General features: G+C 43.4%; 1 protein-coding gene across 8 annotated transcripts in view; it reads right to left on the bottom strand.

Moving 5' to 3' along the window:
- Window positions 1-2062: 2062 nt before the first annotated feature.
- Window positions 2063-20642, bottom strand: part of Clip1 (CAP-Gly domain containing linker protein 1) — a 118828-nt gene continuing 100248 nt past the window's right edge. For all 8 annotated transcript variants that reach the window (XM_050146520.1, XM_050146523.1, XM_050146525.1 and 5 more), the window contains 6 exons: window positions 15049-15101; window positions 8040-8157; window positions 7799-7949; window positions 7313-7362; window positions 3955-4079; window positions 2063-3681 (listed from right to left, as the gene is read on the bottom strand). In XM_050146520.1, the coding sequence (XP_050002477.1) occupies window positions 3456-3681; window positions 3955-4079; window positions 7313-7362; window positions 7799-7949; window positions 8040-8157; window positions 15049-15101 (723 nt within the window). In that variant the 3' untranslated portion in view covers window positions 2063-3455. The remainder of the gene's footprint in view (window positions 3682-3954; window positions 4080-7312; window positions 7363-7798; window positions 7950-8039; window positions 8158-15048; window positions 15102-20642) is intronic.

Here is a 20642-nt window from a genome sequence, read left to right as displayed (position 1 = left end):
GTATATATATTTGGTTTTTCGAGACAGGGTTTCTCTGTGGCTTTGGAGCCTGTCCTGGAACTCACTCTGTAGACCAGACTGGTCTCAAACTCACAGAGATCCGCCTGCCTCTGCCTCCCAAGTGCTGGGATTAAAGGTGTGCGCCACCATTGCCTGGCTGTATATATTTTTTAATTTATTTAATATGTATATAGTGTTCTGGGCACCAGATCTCATTATAGATGGGTGTGTGTCATCATGTGGTTGCTGGGAATTGAACTCAGGACCTCCGGAACAGCAATCAGTTTTCTTAACCTCTGAACCATCTCTCCAGCCCTTTTTTTCTGTATTAAAGGTAAAGGTAAATATAGTTAATTATCTAGGCTAAGACCTTGTGCCAAATGAAAGATGAAGGTAAGCACAGACTTTAATAGCTTGTTGGGTAGAACAAAGGCCAGTAGATTACACTCTCCTGAGTTGGTTGTCGGAGCTTTTAGTGACACCCAGACCTCTTTATCAGTAAGGGTAGATATGCTGCCTCCCCTGTTCATACCTCCTGCTCAGGGTCCCTTTCTTGTCAATAAGTCCTGTCAATAAGAATTGTGGGGGCCTAGCTTTATGTAGATTTGACTATGAATAAAGGTTTGGCTTTCACACCAGGGCCCCATAGTGTGGGATCAGTCACATTTAAAGAATGATTTACACACTGCTGGGGTATTTTGGGATTAATCCCACTAAGGAAGAGGGAGAAAGCCGTGGCTTTACAAGAGTTCTACAGAGTTGACAGCGACTGTTCAAGAAACAGGGTTCCTCACTGAAATGCACACCCATGAGTTTGTCTAGTGACCCGTCTGTCAGCTGCATTTTTACTATAGAATGCTTGGGGCTCCCACCAACATGTCTCCACCTGTCTCTCTCCAATCTCCGAAATCCACTATATTACCTGAATGTGTAGCATCCTGCCTTCAGGTTAACAGTAGTACCTTACAGAGATCAAAGCCTCCTAGCGCTGGGTAATTATGTGTGCACACACGCAGGTGGAGGTGCATGTTCAGAATAGAGGACAGCTCAGGTGTCATTCCTAAGGTACTATCCACCTTTGTAAAATTCTTTCACTTACTAAGTAGGTCAGGTCAACTGTCATCTAGCCACTAGGGGCCTGCCTGTCTCCTCCACTAATATGGCAAGTGTGAGTCACCAAGCTCACCTCTGTGGATCCTGGGATCAAACGCACGTCCTGACTGAGCTCTCTCTAGCTTCTTTCCAGACAGGTTCTCTCTCCTGTGTCCCGGGTAAGTCTCAAACTTGCTATATGGCTAAGGAAGTCTTGAACTTTTGATCCTCCTGCCTCCTTCCCAATGCAGGGATTAGGTATTTGCCACCATACCCAGCTCTGTGGCTTTTCCTTGTTTCATTAGTTGGCAGCATCATTCCCAAGCAAGCCATACCATTCCCAAATGTCCAAATCGACTAAACTCAGAAGTTGCTGCTGGCTTTGTGCATATGTGTGTGGTGGTGCTAATTGAACCCAGGTGTTTGCACCTGTTGGGCAAGCACTGAGACACTGAACTATATATCTCGTTCCTGCTGACATTCTTATAGGCCACTCCATGAATACTTCCAAGGCCTAACACCCAGGACATGCGAGGTTTGTTTCTCTCTCTTTTTATACAGTGTCTTATGTAGCTTGGGCTGGCCTCCAAGTCGTTATGTAGCCAAGGATAACCCCTTTGTCTCTACCTCCCAGTGGTCCAGCTGGACACACCCATTTCTTGTAGCTGTTTAACAAGTTGTTTTATTTAAGTGGAAAGAGCTTTTTTAGGAACTATCATCCTGACTCAGTGGTGGTGGGGGGCAAAGAATTGTCTTTGGATCTAAAGGGCTTTTTTTTCCTCCCAAGACAGAGTTTCTCTGTGTAGCCCTGGCTGTTCTGGAACTCACCAGGCTGGTCTCAAACTCACAGAGATCCATCTGCCTCTGCCTCCCGAGTGCTGGGATTAAAGGTGTGCACCACCACTGCCCAATTTAAAGGGCTTTCTTCAAGTAATGAAGAAACAGCATGACAAATAATCCCAAGAACGTATTTACTGCCACTGGCAGGAAAACAGACAAACCCATTTATTAGATACATAACTCAGATTTTAATACTGCTTTACATATTTTCTTTGTGAAATAATTCCTATAGTTTTATTAACCAAAAATGTTAACTGGTAACAGATTTGTTTAATGTTCACTTGTCAAGCACAGTGGATGGGGGAATACGGCAAAGGCTTATATACAATGACGGAAGTTCTTATCATGCATGCCGCATGATGGTACATTTAATTCCTTTTTACATATTCTCAAAAACATTCAAGTGAAGACAGACTCAGGCTGACTGATAAAACTCTTTTGTATGTTGAGGTCCTTCGTTTTATCTTTTTGTGATAAGAAAATTCAAAATTATTAATGTTGAATTTCTCATCGTACATTCATTAAAAAATACAGTAAAAAACCCACAGACATATAAAGGAGGGCTATAGATCAGTTAGTTTAGCTGTTGTAGGGTGGCTTGGTGTGATACTGGGATTATCTGCTGAAGAAGGGGAACAAAACCAAACAGCTGGAGCAGTTCTTCCAGCTACTCAGCTGCGGTTCAGAAACAACAGGAGAGGAGGACAGTCATGAAGCCACTCTGCTGTTTCTGGCCTGCTCAGGCTCGCTGACAAGCTATTTAGCTGTGTTCTTTCTCATAAAGGTAAAAAAATCTGAAAAGAAGACACATTGCATATACTTTTTCCCAAAATATAGATCTTTAAAAATATATATATACATATAATATATAGAGGTTGAAATTATGTAAAACCAATAAAGAAAACCCACTGTTGGGTCTGTGGGTGCAGCATATCGATTATAAACATCGCCACAGCAGTTTGGGGCTTTCCCCTCCCTTTACCTGTTTCATGATGTATAATCACGCCCTATGTATTGTCAAGCCTGGAGAAAGGCACCACTGAGAGCAGGTAGTGCAGAGCTTGGATATTAAAATTATTTAAATGAGTACATGAAAATGCAAAGTGGCACACTGTCTGCGGCTCATTCCAGTGTCAAAGCACAACAACAACATCAACAAAACCTAAATATACACAAGTAGCCAGGAAATACTTTAGTGCAAATATGAGAAATAACAGCATCATTTAAAGTTTCTTAAATAAGATATTGTCAGGGTCCAGCTTGTCCCACAATGTTTCTCTAGGAACAAAAGAGTAATGGCACCTGGTACAATGTCAGAAATCTTCAAATTCCAAAAAAGAGGATGGAAGTAAAAGCCCACCAACCAAATATTTATTATTTTAACTTATGAGGAAAAATGAAAGGGTAATGTGTTGAAGATCAAAATATTTTCTTAGATTTGTTGACAGGGGTCAAAAAATAATGAGTTCTCAAGCTGCGTGTGCAATGCTGGTAGAAAGCTGCTGGCTGTGGAGCCCGCGGCCTCAGAAGGTCTCGTCGTCATTGCAGTTGGTTGCCCAGTGCCCAAACATCTCACAGATCTCACAGTAAGGCCGCTCCTCACTCCGACTGCCATGGTGCGTGGAATGCGGAGGGTCTTCCGACACCTGTGTCTGGGTGGGGCAGTCCTCTGTGTCATGGAGATCAAAGCAGTCACAAATGTCACAGAACAGGCGGGGTTTCTTCTTGGATTGTTTCTCCTGGTCATCACTACAAATGTCAACACAGAAAATCAGGAAGGTGGTCAGAAGAAACTCAGGAGGTCACAGCACTCAGAGAATTTAAAAGGACACAGGGACTAATGACAGGCACACCTAAGGTTTTCAGGAAAGGAGGGACAAAGTTTTCTAAAGTGTGCAGTTCAGGCCGAAGAGATGGCTCAGTCATTACGAACAGAGTTCCCAGCACAATCTGAGGCCTCTTCTGGCCTCCGAGGGCACCAGGCACACATGGCACAGCCGCTGGAGGCCTTGTCTGTCATACCTGTCATAGCTGTTCAGGTCATCCCCGTTGCCGTTCAGCGCAGCCTCAGACATCATCTCCACCTTCATCTTGAGGTCTTGATTCTTTCTTTGAAGGTCCACTATTACTGAATTGAGGAAATCAATCTGATTTTTTAAAAGAAAAAAAAAAAAGCAGTGAGATATGCAAACGCCATACAGCTGGAGTCTAGACGTTGAGAAGTATGTGCCACAGTAGGGCCAACTACCATAAAAGCCTGCTATAGTCTGTGCTTTCCAGGCTCACCAAGGAACAGGCATGCGGAGGGTGCAGGACGGACGAACTACAGGGAACTGGGATGAGATCATAGCTAGGTGAAGGGGGCAACAAAGTTTTTCTTCCTTCCCTTTTCCATCTCGCAGTGTTTGCTACTAAGGAACATGTGTGTGTATATGTGTGCATATGTACACGTGTATATCACTTTAAATTCATGTCACTGAATCTGAAGCTGTGGATGGATAATTTCACATATCATTGAGACAAATGACGTTACACTTAAATCACTAATCTGTGGATTGGTGAAATGCCACTGATATTTTTCAACAAAACAAAACACCACACTGTCCACAGTCATAATTTTTCTTTCTTTCTTTTCTTTTTCTTTCTTTCTTTCTTTCTTTCTTTCTTTCTTTCTTTCTTTCTTTTATTTTCTTTTTCTTTTTCTCAAGACAGGGTTTCTTTGTAGCTTTGGAGCCTGGAACTAGCTCTTGTAGACCAGGTTGGCCTTGAACTCAGAGAGATCCACCTGCCTCTGCCTACTGAGTGCAACGATTAAAAGGTGTGGGCCACCGCCGTCCGGCTGCACAGTCATAATTTCACTATTCTGAATGCACAGGCAAGGTTTAGTTTTTCCTTCTAGTGTGTGTGTGTGTGTGTGTGTGTGTGTGTGTGTGTGAATCCATGGCTGAAAACACAGTTCAGTGGCAAAGCTCTGCCTGGTATGTGAGGTCCTGGGTTCATTTCCTGGATTCCTAAATAAATAAACAAATAAAGAGACATTAAAACTGTCTAAATTCGCTGGGTGGTGGTGGCGCATGCCTTTAATCCCAGCACTGGGGAGGCAGAGGCAGGCGAATCTCTGTGAGTTCAAGACCAACCTGGTTTATAGAGACCAGGACTGGCTCCACAGCTACTGAGAAACTCTGTCTCAAAAAACAAAACCCCAAAAAAGCTGTCTAAATTCTAGAACCAACTCAGGACTTTTCTGACATGGAGTTTCTTTTCAGGTCACTTGACTGCTCAACAAGGGGACGGCACACCAGAGCAGCTTCAGAGAGAAGGAGAGATGGGACAGACATGTGACCTACAGGAAGGGCATCTGTTCCAAGACCAGCTGGGCAGTAGGGACCACAAAGTGACTGTCAGAAGGTAGCCGGTCCTGAGCACTTTACACCCTTCTGAACCAAGGGGACTCTAAAAGCAAAACATCCTTCCCTCTAAAAGGCTTCATTTCTCTAAACTGAAGTTTCTCTCTCTCAACACACACACACACACACTCTCTCTCTCTCTCTCTCTCTCTCTCTCTCTCTCTCTTCCTCTCTCTCCTCCCTCTCTCTTTTAGATCGTCTCTTGCTACATATCCCAGGCTGACTTTAAAATCACTATGTAGATTGGGAATAGTGCATACCTTTATAGTCTAAACAAGCTAGTTCCTATTTGAAACAAACAAAACAAAGCCTAATTTATTTTTTGGCAGAGGATAGCCTTGAACTAACTATTTTTTTGCTTTTTTTTTTTTAAAAAAGATTTTATTTTTTATATATACAATATTCTGTCTGTGTGTATGCCTGCAGGCCAGAAGAGGGCGCCAGAACTCATCCTAGATGGTTGTGAGCCACCAGGTGGTGGCTGGGAATTGGACTCAGGACCTCTGGAAGAAGAGTCAGTGCTCTTAACCTCTGAGCCATCTCTCCAGCCCCTACATTTTTTTTTTAAGCCAGGGTTTCACATTGTAGTTAGCTTCAAACTAATGAGATCTCCCTGTCTCTGCCTCTTGAGTACTGGGTGCATTACCACACACCTGACTTTCTTTAATTCTAGATTATTTTATGTGTGTGCATGTTGTGCCTGTGTGACCTGTGGTGGTCAGGAGGGGTCACTGGATTCCCTGGAATTGAAGCTAAGGATGGTGTGTATCACCATGTGAGTGCTTGAAACTGAACCTGGTTTTTCTCTCAGAGGAGCTGCTGCTCTTAACCACTGAGCCATCTCCCCACACCCCACACGTCTTCCAAGTTGCATCTTCTAAATCATTCTATTAGGGGCTCTGCTGCAAGACCAAGGAAACCATACACACAGTCACACATGCATGTGTACACAAATAAGAAGCATAACACAAACCATTTGCTGATGGGAAGAAAAGTGTTGGCGGCAGCAGCAGAAATAAATGGAAGCAGAGCAGAGGAAACGGGGGAAGAAGGAGAGAAAACAATGTTAATTCTGTACTATGCCTGTGAGACACACTAAAAGACAAAGTTAATTCTGAGTCAGCTTAGGTCTGATAGCTGTTTAAGGTACTGTTTATAATATACACCCTCAGCTTAGAATAATCACAGTGTCCTGTCACTAAAAGGGAACTGACTACATTATGGTACATTCACACCCTGGAATACTACACAGCTAAAGAAGTGTGTGTAGTATTCCAGAGTGACTTATGTGGTCTACTATTACTTATGTTAAAACACACACACACAACTGCAGAGGGAGCTGTGCTGGTGTTGCACATTTGTGGTCCAGCAATTGGAAGGTGGGGTAGGAGAAGCACCAAAAGTTCAAGGCCATTAGGGCTACAAGAAACTGTCTTTAAAGGGGGGGGGGGCCAGATGGTGGTGGTACTGGCCATTAATCCCAGCAATTGTAGGCAAAGGCAGGTGTGTCTCTGTGAGTTCAAGGTCAGCCTGGTCTACTAGCAAGTTCCAGGGCTACAGAGAATTCCTGTCTCAAAAAAAAAAAAAAAAAAAAAAAAAGGGGGGGGGATGTTAAAGCAGAGGAGATTGTATATTTAAGTGTGTGTGTGTTTGTGTTAGAGATAGGGCTCTTGCTATGTTACATAGGCTGGTCTCAAACTCCATGGTTCCAATGATCTCTCATCTCAGCCTTCCAAGTGCTAGAGCTATAAGTACATGCTGTCACATACCACATCTAGCTGTATAATAAAACAAAACAAAAAAATCTGCAGAGGTAAGATGAGGGTAACGGTGTCAGGGACTTGGGAAACGGAACAGCAGGAACTGGAAGACTTTTTACTGAATGTATTCTAAACTTTCAGCACTCCGCTCTCAAGATATCTAATGACTCTGCAGACAGGAAGGCAACAGAAGCACTAATAGAGGAGCATTACCTGACTCTCCTGGGCTCTCTCATCCTCTTCTGCCTGGGTATCGATATTGCCTTATATTTAAAAACAAGAACAAGAACAATCAGAGGGACACTGGAAAACACTGCAAGTCAGTTCCTTGTTGCTGCACTGATGGGTTGCCAGGGGACACTCATTTTCAGTGAAGTCCCTGCCTGCTCTCTGGCCACTACTGGGTCCCACAGATGCTACCCTGCCCTTTCAGGGTCTTTCTCAAGATGACCACCTATGGGGTACAGATGCCTGATTTTTAAGGATGCAGTGTTCTCCATTCTTGTTGCCTTGCACTTGAGACCTCATGGTTGCTTGTATGATGGCAGCCGTCATGTACTGCCTCATAAGAGAAGACTCCACACCAAGCACACTTGTGACGGAGCCCTTGTTTGATTCAACAGTGGGAGAGCTGGGGGCACCTCTGGTGGGAAAAGCCCCCTGGAGGAGGCACACATGTTAGCATGGGCATCCTTTTACCTGAGGAGCTGCTGAGCTGCCTCTTGTTCTCCTTGAGCTGAAGCTCCAAGTTCTTGACCTTGAGCTCAAGCTTCACCTTGTCAGACTCCAGCGTCTGCACAACTGAGTGCAGGGACTTGGCAGAGGCGTTCTCTCCTCGGAGCACTGTGACCTGCAACACAGGCATTGGGCTCAGGACGGGAGGAGGGGAGGATCATGGCGGCCTCACAGCACCGTGGCAGACCATCCCCACAAACCCTACCTCACTCCGCAGCTTCTCTAGCTCGGCATCCTTCTCTGTGAGTAAGGCACTGGTGATACTGATGGACCTCTGCAGGGACGCTTTCTCTTCATCAGCGTCCTTTATGTACTCGGATTCTCTAAAGACCAGAGAGTTAAAAGAGTGGTCAGCAAGCAACTGTTTCAGAACAGACTTGAGAGTAACTTTAGTTTACATTGTAAAAAAAGGTGTAACAGGGAAGTTGCATAGGGATCAAGGCTGTTATGCCTGTAAATTTTACTTACTGCGAGGGAGAAAAGGTTTAGCTATGCACAGGCATGCAGAACCTGCATGTCATTGTGTCCATTTGAACTCAAAAAGACAAGTTAATACTGTTGGAAGAGGTAGGTCTTTAAAAACTGTTGTACCACCCCCCAAAAATCACAGCAATTAGAACCCCACCTTGAATACTGTTACTTCTGGAATATATAATACCAAGCAGTGACGATTAAAATACACACATGCAAAGCAGTTACAGATGTCATGCAGAGCAGTCTGATGCTGGAAGTATCAGTTGGTTCTCACTAATTTCAGTAACTTTTTAGTAAGTTCTGAGCTTGTGTTTTTAAGATTGTGTGAGCCAAAACAGTAGCAAAGATAAATACTATGCAAACTGAAAGATAACTGCATTTCAACCAATCTGAAGAAGGCACGGGGCTGCTTTTAGAACTGAACTGCAGAAAGGCTACGGGCAAAGCAGAAGTGAGGGGTTTCGCAGAGCCGAGTTCCTGTTTTCTGCTGGCTCACTAGAGGGCGGGAGAGACCTCTGGAGAACTGTCCACTGGACTGGAGTCCAGGTTGAGGGAGGAAAGAGTTGAGGGGGACACAAAGAGGCTGGGCAGGACACAAGGAGGTAGCCCCAAAGGAGGGCAGGCAGGGTATGTACATGTATGATGTGCATGTATATTTGAAGGTGCTGTGTTATGAAAGGCAAGACTTAGTAAGGGACGGTCACAGATCTGCAGACAGGACCACACGAGCGCAGTGTTATTCCCTAGCTTAGATCCTGGATGAGGGAAATGACTGTGATGGACAAGTGCAGAGAGCCAAGGGGCAATGACTTTGTGGTTGGGCACGGGTGCTGAGGCTATGTGACATGTTCATAGTGGGGCAGCTGACTAGGGAAATGAACTGGCTACACTACCTTTATAACTCTTTTACAAACCTAAAATTTTTTAAATTAAAAGTTCTTAATTTTTAATAAACAGATCTTGTGTCACTGAATTACTTCAGGGAGAACAAAACAAGAGAAAAGTGTCTCAGGCTAGCGCTCAGGCCACACAATCTCAGACACTGCACCATGGAGGTGGTCACCAGCAGGAATTTGTAACTAGGAGAAGCAGGCAGGCGAGTGAATGCTGAGCAAGCGGCATTTGGTCTGTTTTCAGATCACCTGGGGGAATAGGACAGGGAGGGCCAAGTTAGAGATGGCAGAGGAATGGCTGGTTAGTGAGACCCAAGGTATCCGGCACATGAATTACAAAATTCTCATGGCAAACTAAAATTCTACACGAAGATGGAAATAAATGTGTTGTATTGGTCTCGTTGTGTGGCTTACACCTTTACACTCCAGAGTGATAAGTAGGAGGAGAAGAATCTGAGACTTTCCAGAAGTGTTTTAAATTAATAACCCTGGGAAGAAAGGGGCACTGGTGCTGCCAAGTCCTGGGTGAGCACTAGGAAACGGGGCCATCTTAGAGCTCAGGCGGGGCTTCTGGAGTGGGGGGAACAAACAGGAACTTTTACAGTGTGGAAAGTAAAGCTCTGGTGCCACCCAAAGATGCAGGAAATCTGGGCTCCTTGGATTTCTCTGAAACATAGTTAGTATTCTGTTCACCTTTAATCCCAGCGCTCAGGAGGCAGAACTGTGAGTTCAAGACCTGCCTGGTCTACATGAGATAGTTCCAGGACAGGCTATCCAAAGTTACAGAAAAACCCTGGAGAGAGAGAGAGAGAGAGAGAGGGAGAGGAGAGAGAGAGAGAGAGAGAGAGAGAGAGAGAGAGAGAGAGAGAGAGAGAGCTCAGCTCAGCCTCCGCAGTAGATACTAGTCTGGCTTAAATTAGGAACAATTTTTGAGAGACACTTTTGCTAAACATAATTTAGTCACACATGAGAAAGAGAGCGAGAGAGAGAGCGAGAGCGAGAGCGAGAGCGAGAGCGAGAGCNTGAGAAAGAGAGCGAGAGAGAGAGCGAGAGCGAGAGCGAGAGCGAGAGCGAGAGCGAGAGAGAGAGAGAGAGAGAGAGAGAGAGAGAGAGAATGAGAGAATGAATTCTGGAGCTTTGTTTATTTCAAGTAGGACTCAGATATGAATTTTTTTTTAAAGTTTTAACTTTCTAAAAATTAGCAGGACTAGGGTTTGTTGAAGACAGATGTGAATTCTCCTGTGCTCAAAGATCTAGTCAGCTAAGATCCCACGGGCACTTAGCATCATGGAGGGAAAGTCACCAGTAACCAGCAGAAAAGTCACCAACCCAACCCTGAGCCATGCAGCTTGCTAAGATGGAGACAGGATGTTTCCTATAAGAATCAAGCAAAAGGACACATGCTGAAGAAAGAGACGGCTCAGTGGTGAAGTCACTGCCACCAAGTCTGATCAGTTTGATCCTGAGAAGCCACATGGTAAGAGTCCTCCCCCACCCCCAACACACAGTACGTGTTAAAAGAAGAAAAAGGAAAAGAAAGAGGAAGAAAGAAAGAAAGCGGGAGGTCTACCAGATGACAGGGCACAGAGGCTTGGCAGCACGCCTCTGTGACAGATCTTCAGTGGTGGCTTCAGTGTGACAATTTCTATGCCCTAATTCCTCTGTACAAACTAAGAAGGGCTGAATTAAAGCATCTATGCCAACATTACTGATGTATGAGAAGCCATGTTGGCGAGAAGGGTTTCCTCATACGGCCAATAGCAAGAAGGGAAGATAACAGTATGAAAGAAGGGCTTCAGGGCCAGAATCTCTTGTCCCATCCCTCAAGGGACATGTCGCTCAGATTCTTCTCTTACTACGTAAATAAGAAATAAAGTCCAGTAATGAAGCAAATACCTTGAAGTGTTACTGGGCAGGCTTTAAAATGCAAGGTGATAAGAACCAAATATTAGAAACATGAAGAAAAATGCAAATACAGTAAGGAGAACTAAATTTGTACCCAAGTTCTTTGCTGTATGTCGATATCAAAAAGAAGTACATGTCTAAGTGTGTGTGTGTGTGTGTGTGCATACATTGTTGAGCATATTTTACAAAACAAAAGCAAGACACAGAGGGACAAAGGCAGCCAAAAATATATACAACAATTTGGTTTACTAAAAATATATATGAGATTTATTTATTATAACGTGGATAGACTTTCTTTAGTCTTACCATGAAAGACACACAGATATAGCAAAGGAAGCAAGAGTAGGAAAGGGAAAAGAGAGGATGAGGTGAGCACTGGTAAGTAGCGCAAGCTTGGAGACAGTCAGACAGTTACAACCCACAGGGAGCTGATGAGCTGGGCAGCGCAGGCCGCTTCAGAAGTGGAGGCAGGACTTGCATTCCTCACAGGGCTTACATTCTGTACTACCGTTGAATTAAGACCCCCATAAACCCATGTCTAAAACTTTGGCTTTACTGTTCCTTGTTTGACATTAAAAAGTTCAGAGCAAAAAGGGAGCCAGGCTAGCTCCCCAGGGTGCATCAGCCTGGGCAGCTGTGGAGGAGCAGGGGCCTCCAGTTCAGCAGTGAGACAACTGTGCCTCACCAGCTAAATCCCTGGGAACCTGTCCCCCTCTCCTGTTTCTGTCTGGTTTGAAGACAGGGTCACTGTGTAAGCCTGACTGGCCTGAACTCGGAAAGATCCTCCTGCCTCTGTCCCCCTAGTGCTGGGATTAAAGGTGTGAGACAATGCACTGCCTGGAACCCGTTCTTAAAGATGTGTGTTCAACTGTACCCAACTTTTCAAATGATCAGTCTTAAATTCAGAGAATAATGTTCACTACATACTGCCTGCAATACAATGTCTACAGATACCAAAACCACGAAGCAAATACAGGAGGACACTACTGATCTCTAAAGATAGTCTCACGTAGCCAGGGTGGCCTTCTACCCTCAAGTGCTGGGGTTACAGGCATATTCGACCATGCGAAGTTTATAACTTAAAGTTATTCTATTTATTCATTAACTCATCATTCATTATTATGCACATGTGTGTAGGTGTGCATACTATGAGTGTGGAGGTCAAAGAACAACTGGCTGGAATCAGGTCTTTCCTTTTCCCACATGGGACTGAAGGATGGAGCTCAGGTTGTCAGGCTTGGCAGCAAGTCCTCTTACCCACTGAGCCACCTCGCCAGCCTTTAGCTTACAGTTTAAATTTACTCCTTGGTGCAGAGCAGCTGTGAAACCCTCAGAACCACAAAAGGCTTTTACTAGTGTGGAGGTGCTGTATAGAAACCAGGACCTTACAGCAGCTGGGCTGCAGCGCTCACACTGACTCCTCAGTGACTGCTTCACCTAGTGGGGGGGGGGGGGGTTTGCAAGCTCCTATCATGGCCATGGAGAACACATTTCCTGCCTTCCCAAAGACAGGGCTATTACTCTGCACCAAGAAAGGACATTTGTTTGCTTTTATGACTTAAGCTTTTGGAAGGTATTTATGCCAAGATCATATAAAACCTTAGTCCTCTGGGCAGAGTAGACAGAGTCAGCCATCACAGCATACATCACAGAGGAATTCTTATCAAATTTACGTTTGGGAGGTATTTATGGGTCTAACTTGTTATTTTAAAATACATTCAAATTCAGTCTTCCAAAACAGAAACAATTGTCCATGAGGGTTGATTAACAAGAGAAAATCAGTTTAAATACAGAAATTAAATTTATAACTTTTTCGATTTCAGAAAAATTATTCTCTTTATGTTTGTTCATCAAAATTAGCAGGAGTGGCCAGGCAATGGTGGTGCAAGCCTTTAATCCCAGCACTCCTAAGGCAGAGGCACGCTACCTCTGTGAGTTCAAGGCCAGCCTGGTCTACAAGAACTAGTTCCAGGACAGACTCCAAAGCTACAGAGAAATCCCATCTCAAAAAACAAAAAACAAACAAAACAAAATTAGCAGGAGTAACTTCAGTGTTTGGTTTTGGAGGCAGGAGACAAACTGGGGCCTCCATGTGTGGACAAGCATTCTACCACTGACTCTCTGGAGCCCTTCTAGAGCTTGCACTTCCAGACAGATCTCATTAAATTGCTTAGGGCTATCCCTGAATTTGTGACCCTCACACCTCACTCAGCCTCCCCAGTAGATACTAGTCTGGCTTAAATTAGGAGCAATTTTTGAGAGACACTTTGCTAAACATAATTTAGTCAGTCACATGGTAAGTTAGGACCCAGGAAGTATACAATCTTTCACGAGTCAGTAATAAGTACAAGGTATAGGGGAAAAAGAACACAGAAACGTGAAGCTGTAGGTCTCAAGCCTGCACATGGAACTCGTGGGCCTGAGTATTTAGCTAAGTTCTGGTCTGGGAGCTTCATCCTCAAAAAATGCATACCCCACCACATCTTCCACTGGGATGTTTTGAGATTATACAGATTGGTGAATTAAAAAGTGTTGTTAAATGTAAAGGGATTACATATTTCATCAGCCCATTTTCATTCATTTGGTCCCATTTGGGAAAGCTACAGGAATAAGGCCTCATTATTTTTCTGTCCAGGATAAGCATGGCCACGGTGAGAAACTTGTGCAGTCTAGAATGTAAAGATCTTGGAGAAATTCAACAAAGGAGCCCAAGAATTTCTTTGTGTGTGTTTTAGAGATAGGGTTTCACTGTGTAGTCCTGGCTGTTCTGAAACACACTTGGTAGACCAGGCTGGCCTTGAACTCACAGAGTTCTGCTGGCCTCTGCCTCCTGGAGTGCTAGGATTAAATATGTGAGCAACCACAGCCTGGTGAAGTACTTCTTAATTAAACCAGAGAGAAGGGAAAAGCTTCCCCTGGGCCAAGGCCTGACAGCTTGGAAAATACAGCAGTCTGCATTGCGCAATCCAAACCTCTGCTCTGACCCTTCCGAAGAGCATGGGGAAACTTGGAGGTAGGCTGGGTCTCTTTCCTCTGCTCTTTTTTAAAGCACAGGGTCTCACCCTTGTTATGTACTTGAGGACGACACTGAACTACCGATTCTCTCACTGCTAAGGGTTGTAGATGGTTTTGTTGTTTGTTGTGGGTGTGGGGTGAACACAGGAGCTCATACATGGGATGCAAACTCTCTATCGCTGAGCTATATTCTTAGCCGCTAATTTATTTTAATTACTTAATTAAATTATTTATTTGTGATGGGGTCGCATGATATAGCCCTGGCTCTCCTGGAACTCTGTAGACCAGGCTGGCCTCAAACTCAGAGACCACCTGCGTCTCCCTCCCAGGTGCTGACATTAAAGGCGTGCTCTACCACTGCCCAGCTCTTATTTTAGTTTTTGTAAAGCAGGATTTTGCAATGTTGGATTCAAATATAATCTTCCAGACTCAGTCTCCTGAGTGCTAGAATATAGGCATATTTTACTCTGACCTGGTCTAAATATTTCATTTCTATGGACCCCATTTATTTTTACTCAAAAGAGTTTGGGAAGTTATAAATTATGGAGGGATAATGAATAATAGAAACAAGTGGTATTACTTACTAATGAAAAAAAATCAAGCTTTCCCATAATTAAAATCAATATTATATCTAAAGTGATTACTATAAATACAATTATAATAATACTCATTACTAAAACCATTAATATGAGGCAATCTAAATTTAGTAGAGCACTTCTGAGTAAATGCAGTCAAAAATGGCTTAAAATTTAAAATTGAAACTTGCACAAATGGATCTTCATAACTTGTCAATTGTGAGCACTAAAATACCACAATGCCACTTTCTAAATATATGAAGCTGGCTGTTTTCTGTAAACTAGCACACACAACACATTCTGAAGTTTTCCTTGTTAAACACACACATCAGTAAACATACAGAGAGCCTACCTCTTTTTCATTTCTAACAACTGATTATTGAGTACAGATCTTTCTTCTTCCAGCTGAAAAACAAAAACAGAAAGAGTTCAGTTGATAATAAGTCCACAGAGGCCACACAACCCGCTCCAGGGCAGCAGACACCAGCAAGAAGTCACTGACTGAGAATCAGAAATATTAAATCAGATTATAGCAACAGAATATAGATTATAGATCAGAATATAATACTTTTTTTGAGACAGGGTCTCATCATGTAACCCCTGCTGGCTTGCGACTCAGTATCAAGACCAGCTCCACCTCCTCTGACTCTCAAATGTTGAGACTGTAGGTGTGCACCACCATACCCAGTTCCTTTCCAACAGTCTCATGTAGTCCAGGCTGGCCTAAATCTGCTATGTGGCCAATGGAAGAGTCCAAGAATAAGAATAAAGAAATGTAGATTCCAGAAATAAGAATGTAGAAATAAGAAATATAAAGTTGTAGACCTAGGAGAAGAGAGCAGACTGTCAGCAGCTTTCTCAGCAGCTTAAGGATTAACAGTTAACAGTGGGCTACTCCGCTTTACAACCCAGAGCTCTATTTGCGAGGCGGAAGCGGCCTCTGCAATCTTAGGGTCGCTCAGCAAACCGAGGTTCAGCTTTTAGATACCCCTGGGAACTCATGACCAGCAACTGATGTGGGCTGAGTTAACTTTTAAATGATGGGATGTCTGTGACTTTTGACTTTTTAATTTTTTATCTTTCCATGCCCTTTCCTGCTATGCAAAACTGGCAGTGTCGGGGGAGGTGCAGAGCCTTGGTAAGCACTATCAAGGAATGCCAAGAAAAAACAATGAACTGAATACAAACACTAATTTAAGTGAAAAATATTGTTAATGGAAATTGCAAAAAAGAGCAATTTGTGTCTAAGTTCCACCTCAAGATTGTAAAAATTCCTTTGTTACTGCCTAATGCTTCTATAAAAAAGAGGAGTCAAAAACCGGCCTTTGCCACAGCCTTACAAGTCCATCTCTGGCTGTGCTCTCAGCTAGCTGATAAGCTTTTTTTGTGTGTGTGCCCATGGAGATTTATTTTTTTAATTTTTTACTTTTTCCTGCAATAGTTTGCTTCTGGTTTGCTAGACTTCGGTGATCTGTTCCCATCTTTGTGTAACATGCCCTCCCCCATCTGTGGACCCAACACCAAAGATGGCTTTGAACTCTTTGTCCACCAGTGTTGGGGTATAGGTTAAGGTTACCGTGCCCAGCCCTATATAGTACATGTTAAGCTTTCAGTAAACATTTGCTCACTGAATGACAGCTCCACCATTCGCATTCTGGCTGCTTTATTTAGATCAGAGGGGTGTCAGGAACTTGCAGAAGAAAGAGGCCACGTGTTCTTCATAAAGCACCTGTGATTCATCTACTGATTCAGCGCACCTAGCAGACACTTGCCTGTCATCTACAAAACAAGGCTGCAGAAGAGCTCCCTGAAGCTCTCTCATTCTGTTATAAATTCCTGCTGCTAGTATTCCTCCATAAAATATCACAAACAAGGGCTGGAGAGATGGCTCAGTGGTTAAGAGCATTGCCTGCTCTTCCAAAGGTCCTGAGTTCAATTCACAGTCAACCACATGGTGGCTCCCAACCATCTGTAATGAGGTCTGGTGCCCTCTTCTGGCCTGCAGACATACACACAGACAGAATATTGTATACATAATAAATAAATAAATAAATATTTAAAAAAATATCACAAACAAGGACCAGGAAGACGTCTCAGCAGGTAAAGATACTTGCTGCTGTTATACAGAAATAAAGCACCTTGACCAGCTTAAAAAAAGGAGAAAGCAACAGCAACAACAAACAAATTCTAATCTTGGTTGATTTTTTTCTTTCAAAATATCGTATTTCATCTTTTGTGAATGTGCATGTGTGTATTGGAACTCTTATGAAAAGCATGTTCTACAGTTCAGCTCTTGTTTATTTTGGGTTTAAGAGCAAGACCTTACCTGAAAAAAATAAAATAGATTTCCTTTATCAAAGTGGCCTTTTAAATAATCAGTCACTACCTAATCTCTGAAAAATTCGTTTCTAGTCCTGTAATTTTTTTTTTTTTTTTTTTGAGACAGGGTTTCTCAATGGCTTTGGAGCCTGTTCTTGGAACTAGCTCTGTAGACCAGGCCGACCTCGAACTCACAGAGATCTGCCTGTCTCTGTCTCCCGAGTGCCCCATCACTGCCTGGCTTAGTCCTGTAATTTTGATATTACTACTAGTCCATATAAATGGAATCAAAGCAATATAGAACCTTACCTGTAATCACAATAACTATAAATGATTAAAATATTCCAACTGAAAGATAGATGTGCTTTAAATTTTTTTTAAAGTTTGATCTAACAATATGGTGTCTACAAGAGATGGTTTACTTTCAGAAACACAAAGAAAGTGAAAGTAAGAGAATGGAAGATGATATACCATGCATATAGTAACCAAAGGTACACTGAAGAGGACAGACCAGATTCTGACACAATACACCCTAAGGCAGAAATTGTTACTAGATACAAAGAAAGAAAACTCTCAACTGTTCATGATGATATAACATTTATAAATTAATGTCTACCTCACATTAAACCAGAAGAGGATCCAAGAACTCACATCAAAAACAAGAAAGGGAGCTAAAGACAGCTCAGCAGTTAAGAGCACTGGCTGCTCTTGTAGGGAACTCAGGTTCTATTCCCATTACCCTCGTGGTAGTCCACAACTACCTGTAACTCCAGTTCCAGAGGACCCAGTACTTTCTGGCCTCCATATGTACTGCATAGACACACACACAGACAAAGTACTCATACATATAAAACTTTAAAAAATCTTCAAAAGAACAAAAATAAGAAGTGGGGAAAGCAGGACAAAAAGTGTACAAGGTACTTTAACTTTCAACCCATCATTTACGCTAAGAAACACAAGCTTGGGTGAAATGTGGGCCAGAATCAACACTGATTCTGACTTCATAGGCTCGGTAAAGCCACTTGAACAAGGGTCCCAGCATCTTCCATTTTGCTTCCTACAGAGAGTGAACGGCCATCAGGACGCTGTGCTCTCCAGTCCAGTACTGCCCAGCTATCTCATGATGGGAGCTCAGCTTCTCCCAGGATGAGCCCCTGCTGAGTCTCAGGGAGTCTTCTCCCACCACTCTTCCCAGCGAGGTGGCTCATTCGGGCTCTTTCAGTCTCTTCTCCGAGCCAGTGTTCTGAGGTTCAAAATAGCAACTCAACACATTCTCTGTCTGAGGATTTCTTGTCTCGCCTCCCACACACAGATACAGACTTCTGCTCTTAGAAGAGCAGACAGAAATGGAGAAGGGAAGGAAAGATCCAGTGGGTCTGTCTGTGACAAACTGCTTTCAGAGATGAAAGGAGGACGGCAGAGAGAAGATGTGCTTCTAGGAGCAGGGTAGGAGATAGTTCAGGGACTGCCAAAATGACAGAACCACTCCTGCGGGGCCACACCCTTTCCTAGAATGGACCTCATCCAGTGACAGATCAATAGGGAATATAAAGACAGTGAGCCATTGAGACCACCCAGTGGGCAAATGCCCTTTGCTGCCAACTCTGGTGACTTGAGTTTAATCACTGAGACGTATGGTATAAGCTGTTTATATATGTTCAGTGACATACACATATAATAAATAAATGAAGAAAATATAACTCTAAACAAGGGAAAGAAAGAAAAAAAAAAAACCCTAGACATTTCAATCTAATTTGGGGCAAATCTGAAAGGCCACCCCATGCCGGGCGGTGGTGGCGCATGCCTTTAATCCCAGAATTTGGGAGGCAGAGGCAGGCAGACCTCTGTGAGTTTGAGACCAGCCTGGTCTACAGAGCTAGTTCCAGGACAGGCCCCAAAGCTACAGTGAAACCCTGTCTCGAAAAAAACAAATAAATAAAATGCAAAGGAAGGAAGGAAGGAAGGAAGGAAGGAAGGAAGGAAGGAAGGAAGGAAGGAAGGAAGGAAGGAAGAAGGCAGGCAGGCAGGCAGGCCACCCCAGACCCGCAGAGTGAGCCAAGGCTACTCTTAGGCTGGCAGGACAGTTTTCTTCTGTTACAGATGTGCTGGGGGTAGGGCTATATTCATAAACACTGTACACCATACATATCCCTCAGCCCTGCTGCCCTGGGAAAATGGCCTGCAACAGTGATGATACACATTCAGTTTACCAATTTAAGTTACATGCACTCTCAAGAGATGCATGAGAGATAGCACATCCTAAGCTGGTTTGAGTTTACAGGAGCACACGCACACAGCTGCATTCTCAAACGCATACATTCACAGAATGCTGTTTGGCTTCATAGTGAGAGGACTGGAAGTGACTGAGGTCAATACACTCAAAGTAGGCCTTTATGCTACACACACACAGTCCTAATGCTACACAACACCCAGGTGCTGAAGTTAACTACTTTCTACTCAATCCCCTAGTATCTCTGTGCCATATTCTAGGGCAAGCCACAAATACCCTTCACTGGACAAACTGGAAGAGAACCATCCCTTCAGCCCTCATCCCCTGGCAACCATTCACAGCTGAGACACTTGTCAGGTTCAGGAAATAGCTCTTTAAAACTTCCCCCGAATGCTAGAGAGTTGAGCAGGATGCTTAAGAAGTCTAAAGGGAGAGCTCCAGCAAGAAACTTAAAACATGTCTGCTCAGGGAAGACCGCGAGTAGCTGAACAGGTCCCTTGACTATTTCCTAATGTAATGCTTGACAAGTCAGACTTTCCAAACAGAGCAGAGGTTGCTGGCCTCAAGGTCCACACTGCATACAAAATTACTATTTCTCAAAGAATAATTAACTTGTTTTTTTTGAAAATTAAACACATTTTTAAAAAAGATTTAACAATATTGTATAGAAACAAACTCAAAACAAGGAAAAGATCCCTCAATGCTGTCACTTAGAGACAACTCAGCATCAGCTGAATGTGACTGGGGATGGACAGGCTGTTTTTATTTTAGTTGGTCTGTGCAAGTGCTGGGGTGCTGTGGGATAATGCTCACGTACACTGTAAAGTGCTGTGAGATAATGCTCACGTACACTACAAAGTGGTCCGTCAGGGTTGCTTCACAGAAGAAAGGTGGAACACAACACAGAAGACAGCAACTGACAAACTTTGCCAGTACAAGGCAAAGCAGATCTTCAAGTTTCCTGCTTCACTGAAAGGTCTGCCAGATACTATGGGCCTGTAGGCTGAAGATGGATGCCCCAATGTTACAGAAGAACTTTGGGTGACTGTCCAGGCAGCAAGATGTCTCTGTCTAGAACTCTGCTTATAATGCACTTCCTGTTAACTTAGGTAATATTATATCCTTCTGGGGTCTTCGATGGAGTTGAAGACTAGACATTTATTTATAATTATAGTTTTCCTTAGTTATGATAAAAGATAAATTAGATAGAAAACTTTATAGACTCACAAATACAGGATAGAGCCGGGCAATGGTGGCACATGCCTTTAATCCCAGCACTCGGGAGGCAGAGGCAGGCGGATCTCTGTGAGTCCGAGACCAGCCTGGTCTACAGAGCTAGTTCCAGGACAGGCTCCAAAGCCAGAGAAAACCTATCTCAAAAAAAAAAAAAAAAAAAA

Source organism: Alexandromys fortis, unplaced genomic scaffold, assembly GCF_014885135.2.
Source record: "Alexandromys fortis isolate MF-2015 unplaced genomic scaffold, M_Fortis_MF-2015_v1.1 scaffold_56, whole genome shotgun sequence".
NCBI classification, from domain to species: domain Eukaryota; kingdom Metazoa; phylum Chordata; class Mammalia; order Rodentia; family Cricetidae; genus Alexandromys; species Alexandromys fortis.
This window is presented reverse-complemented; position numbering and strand designations above follow the sequence as displayed.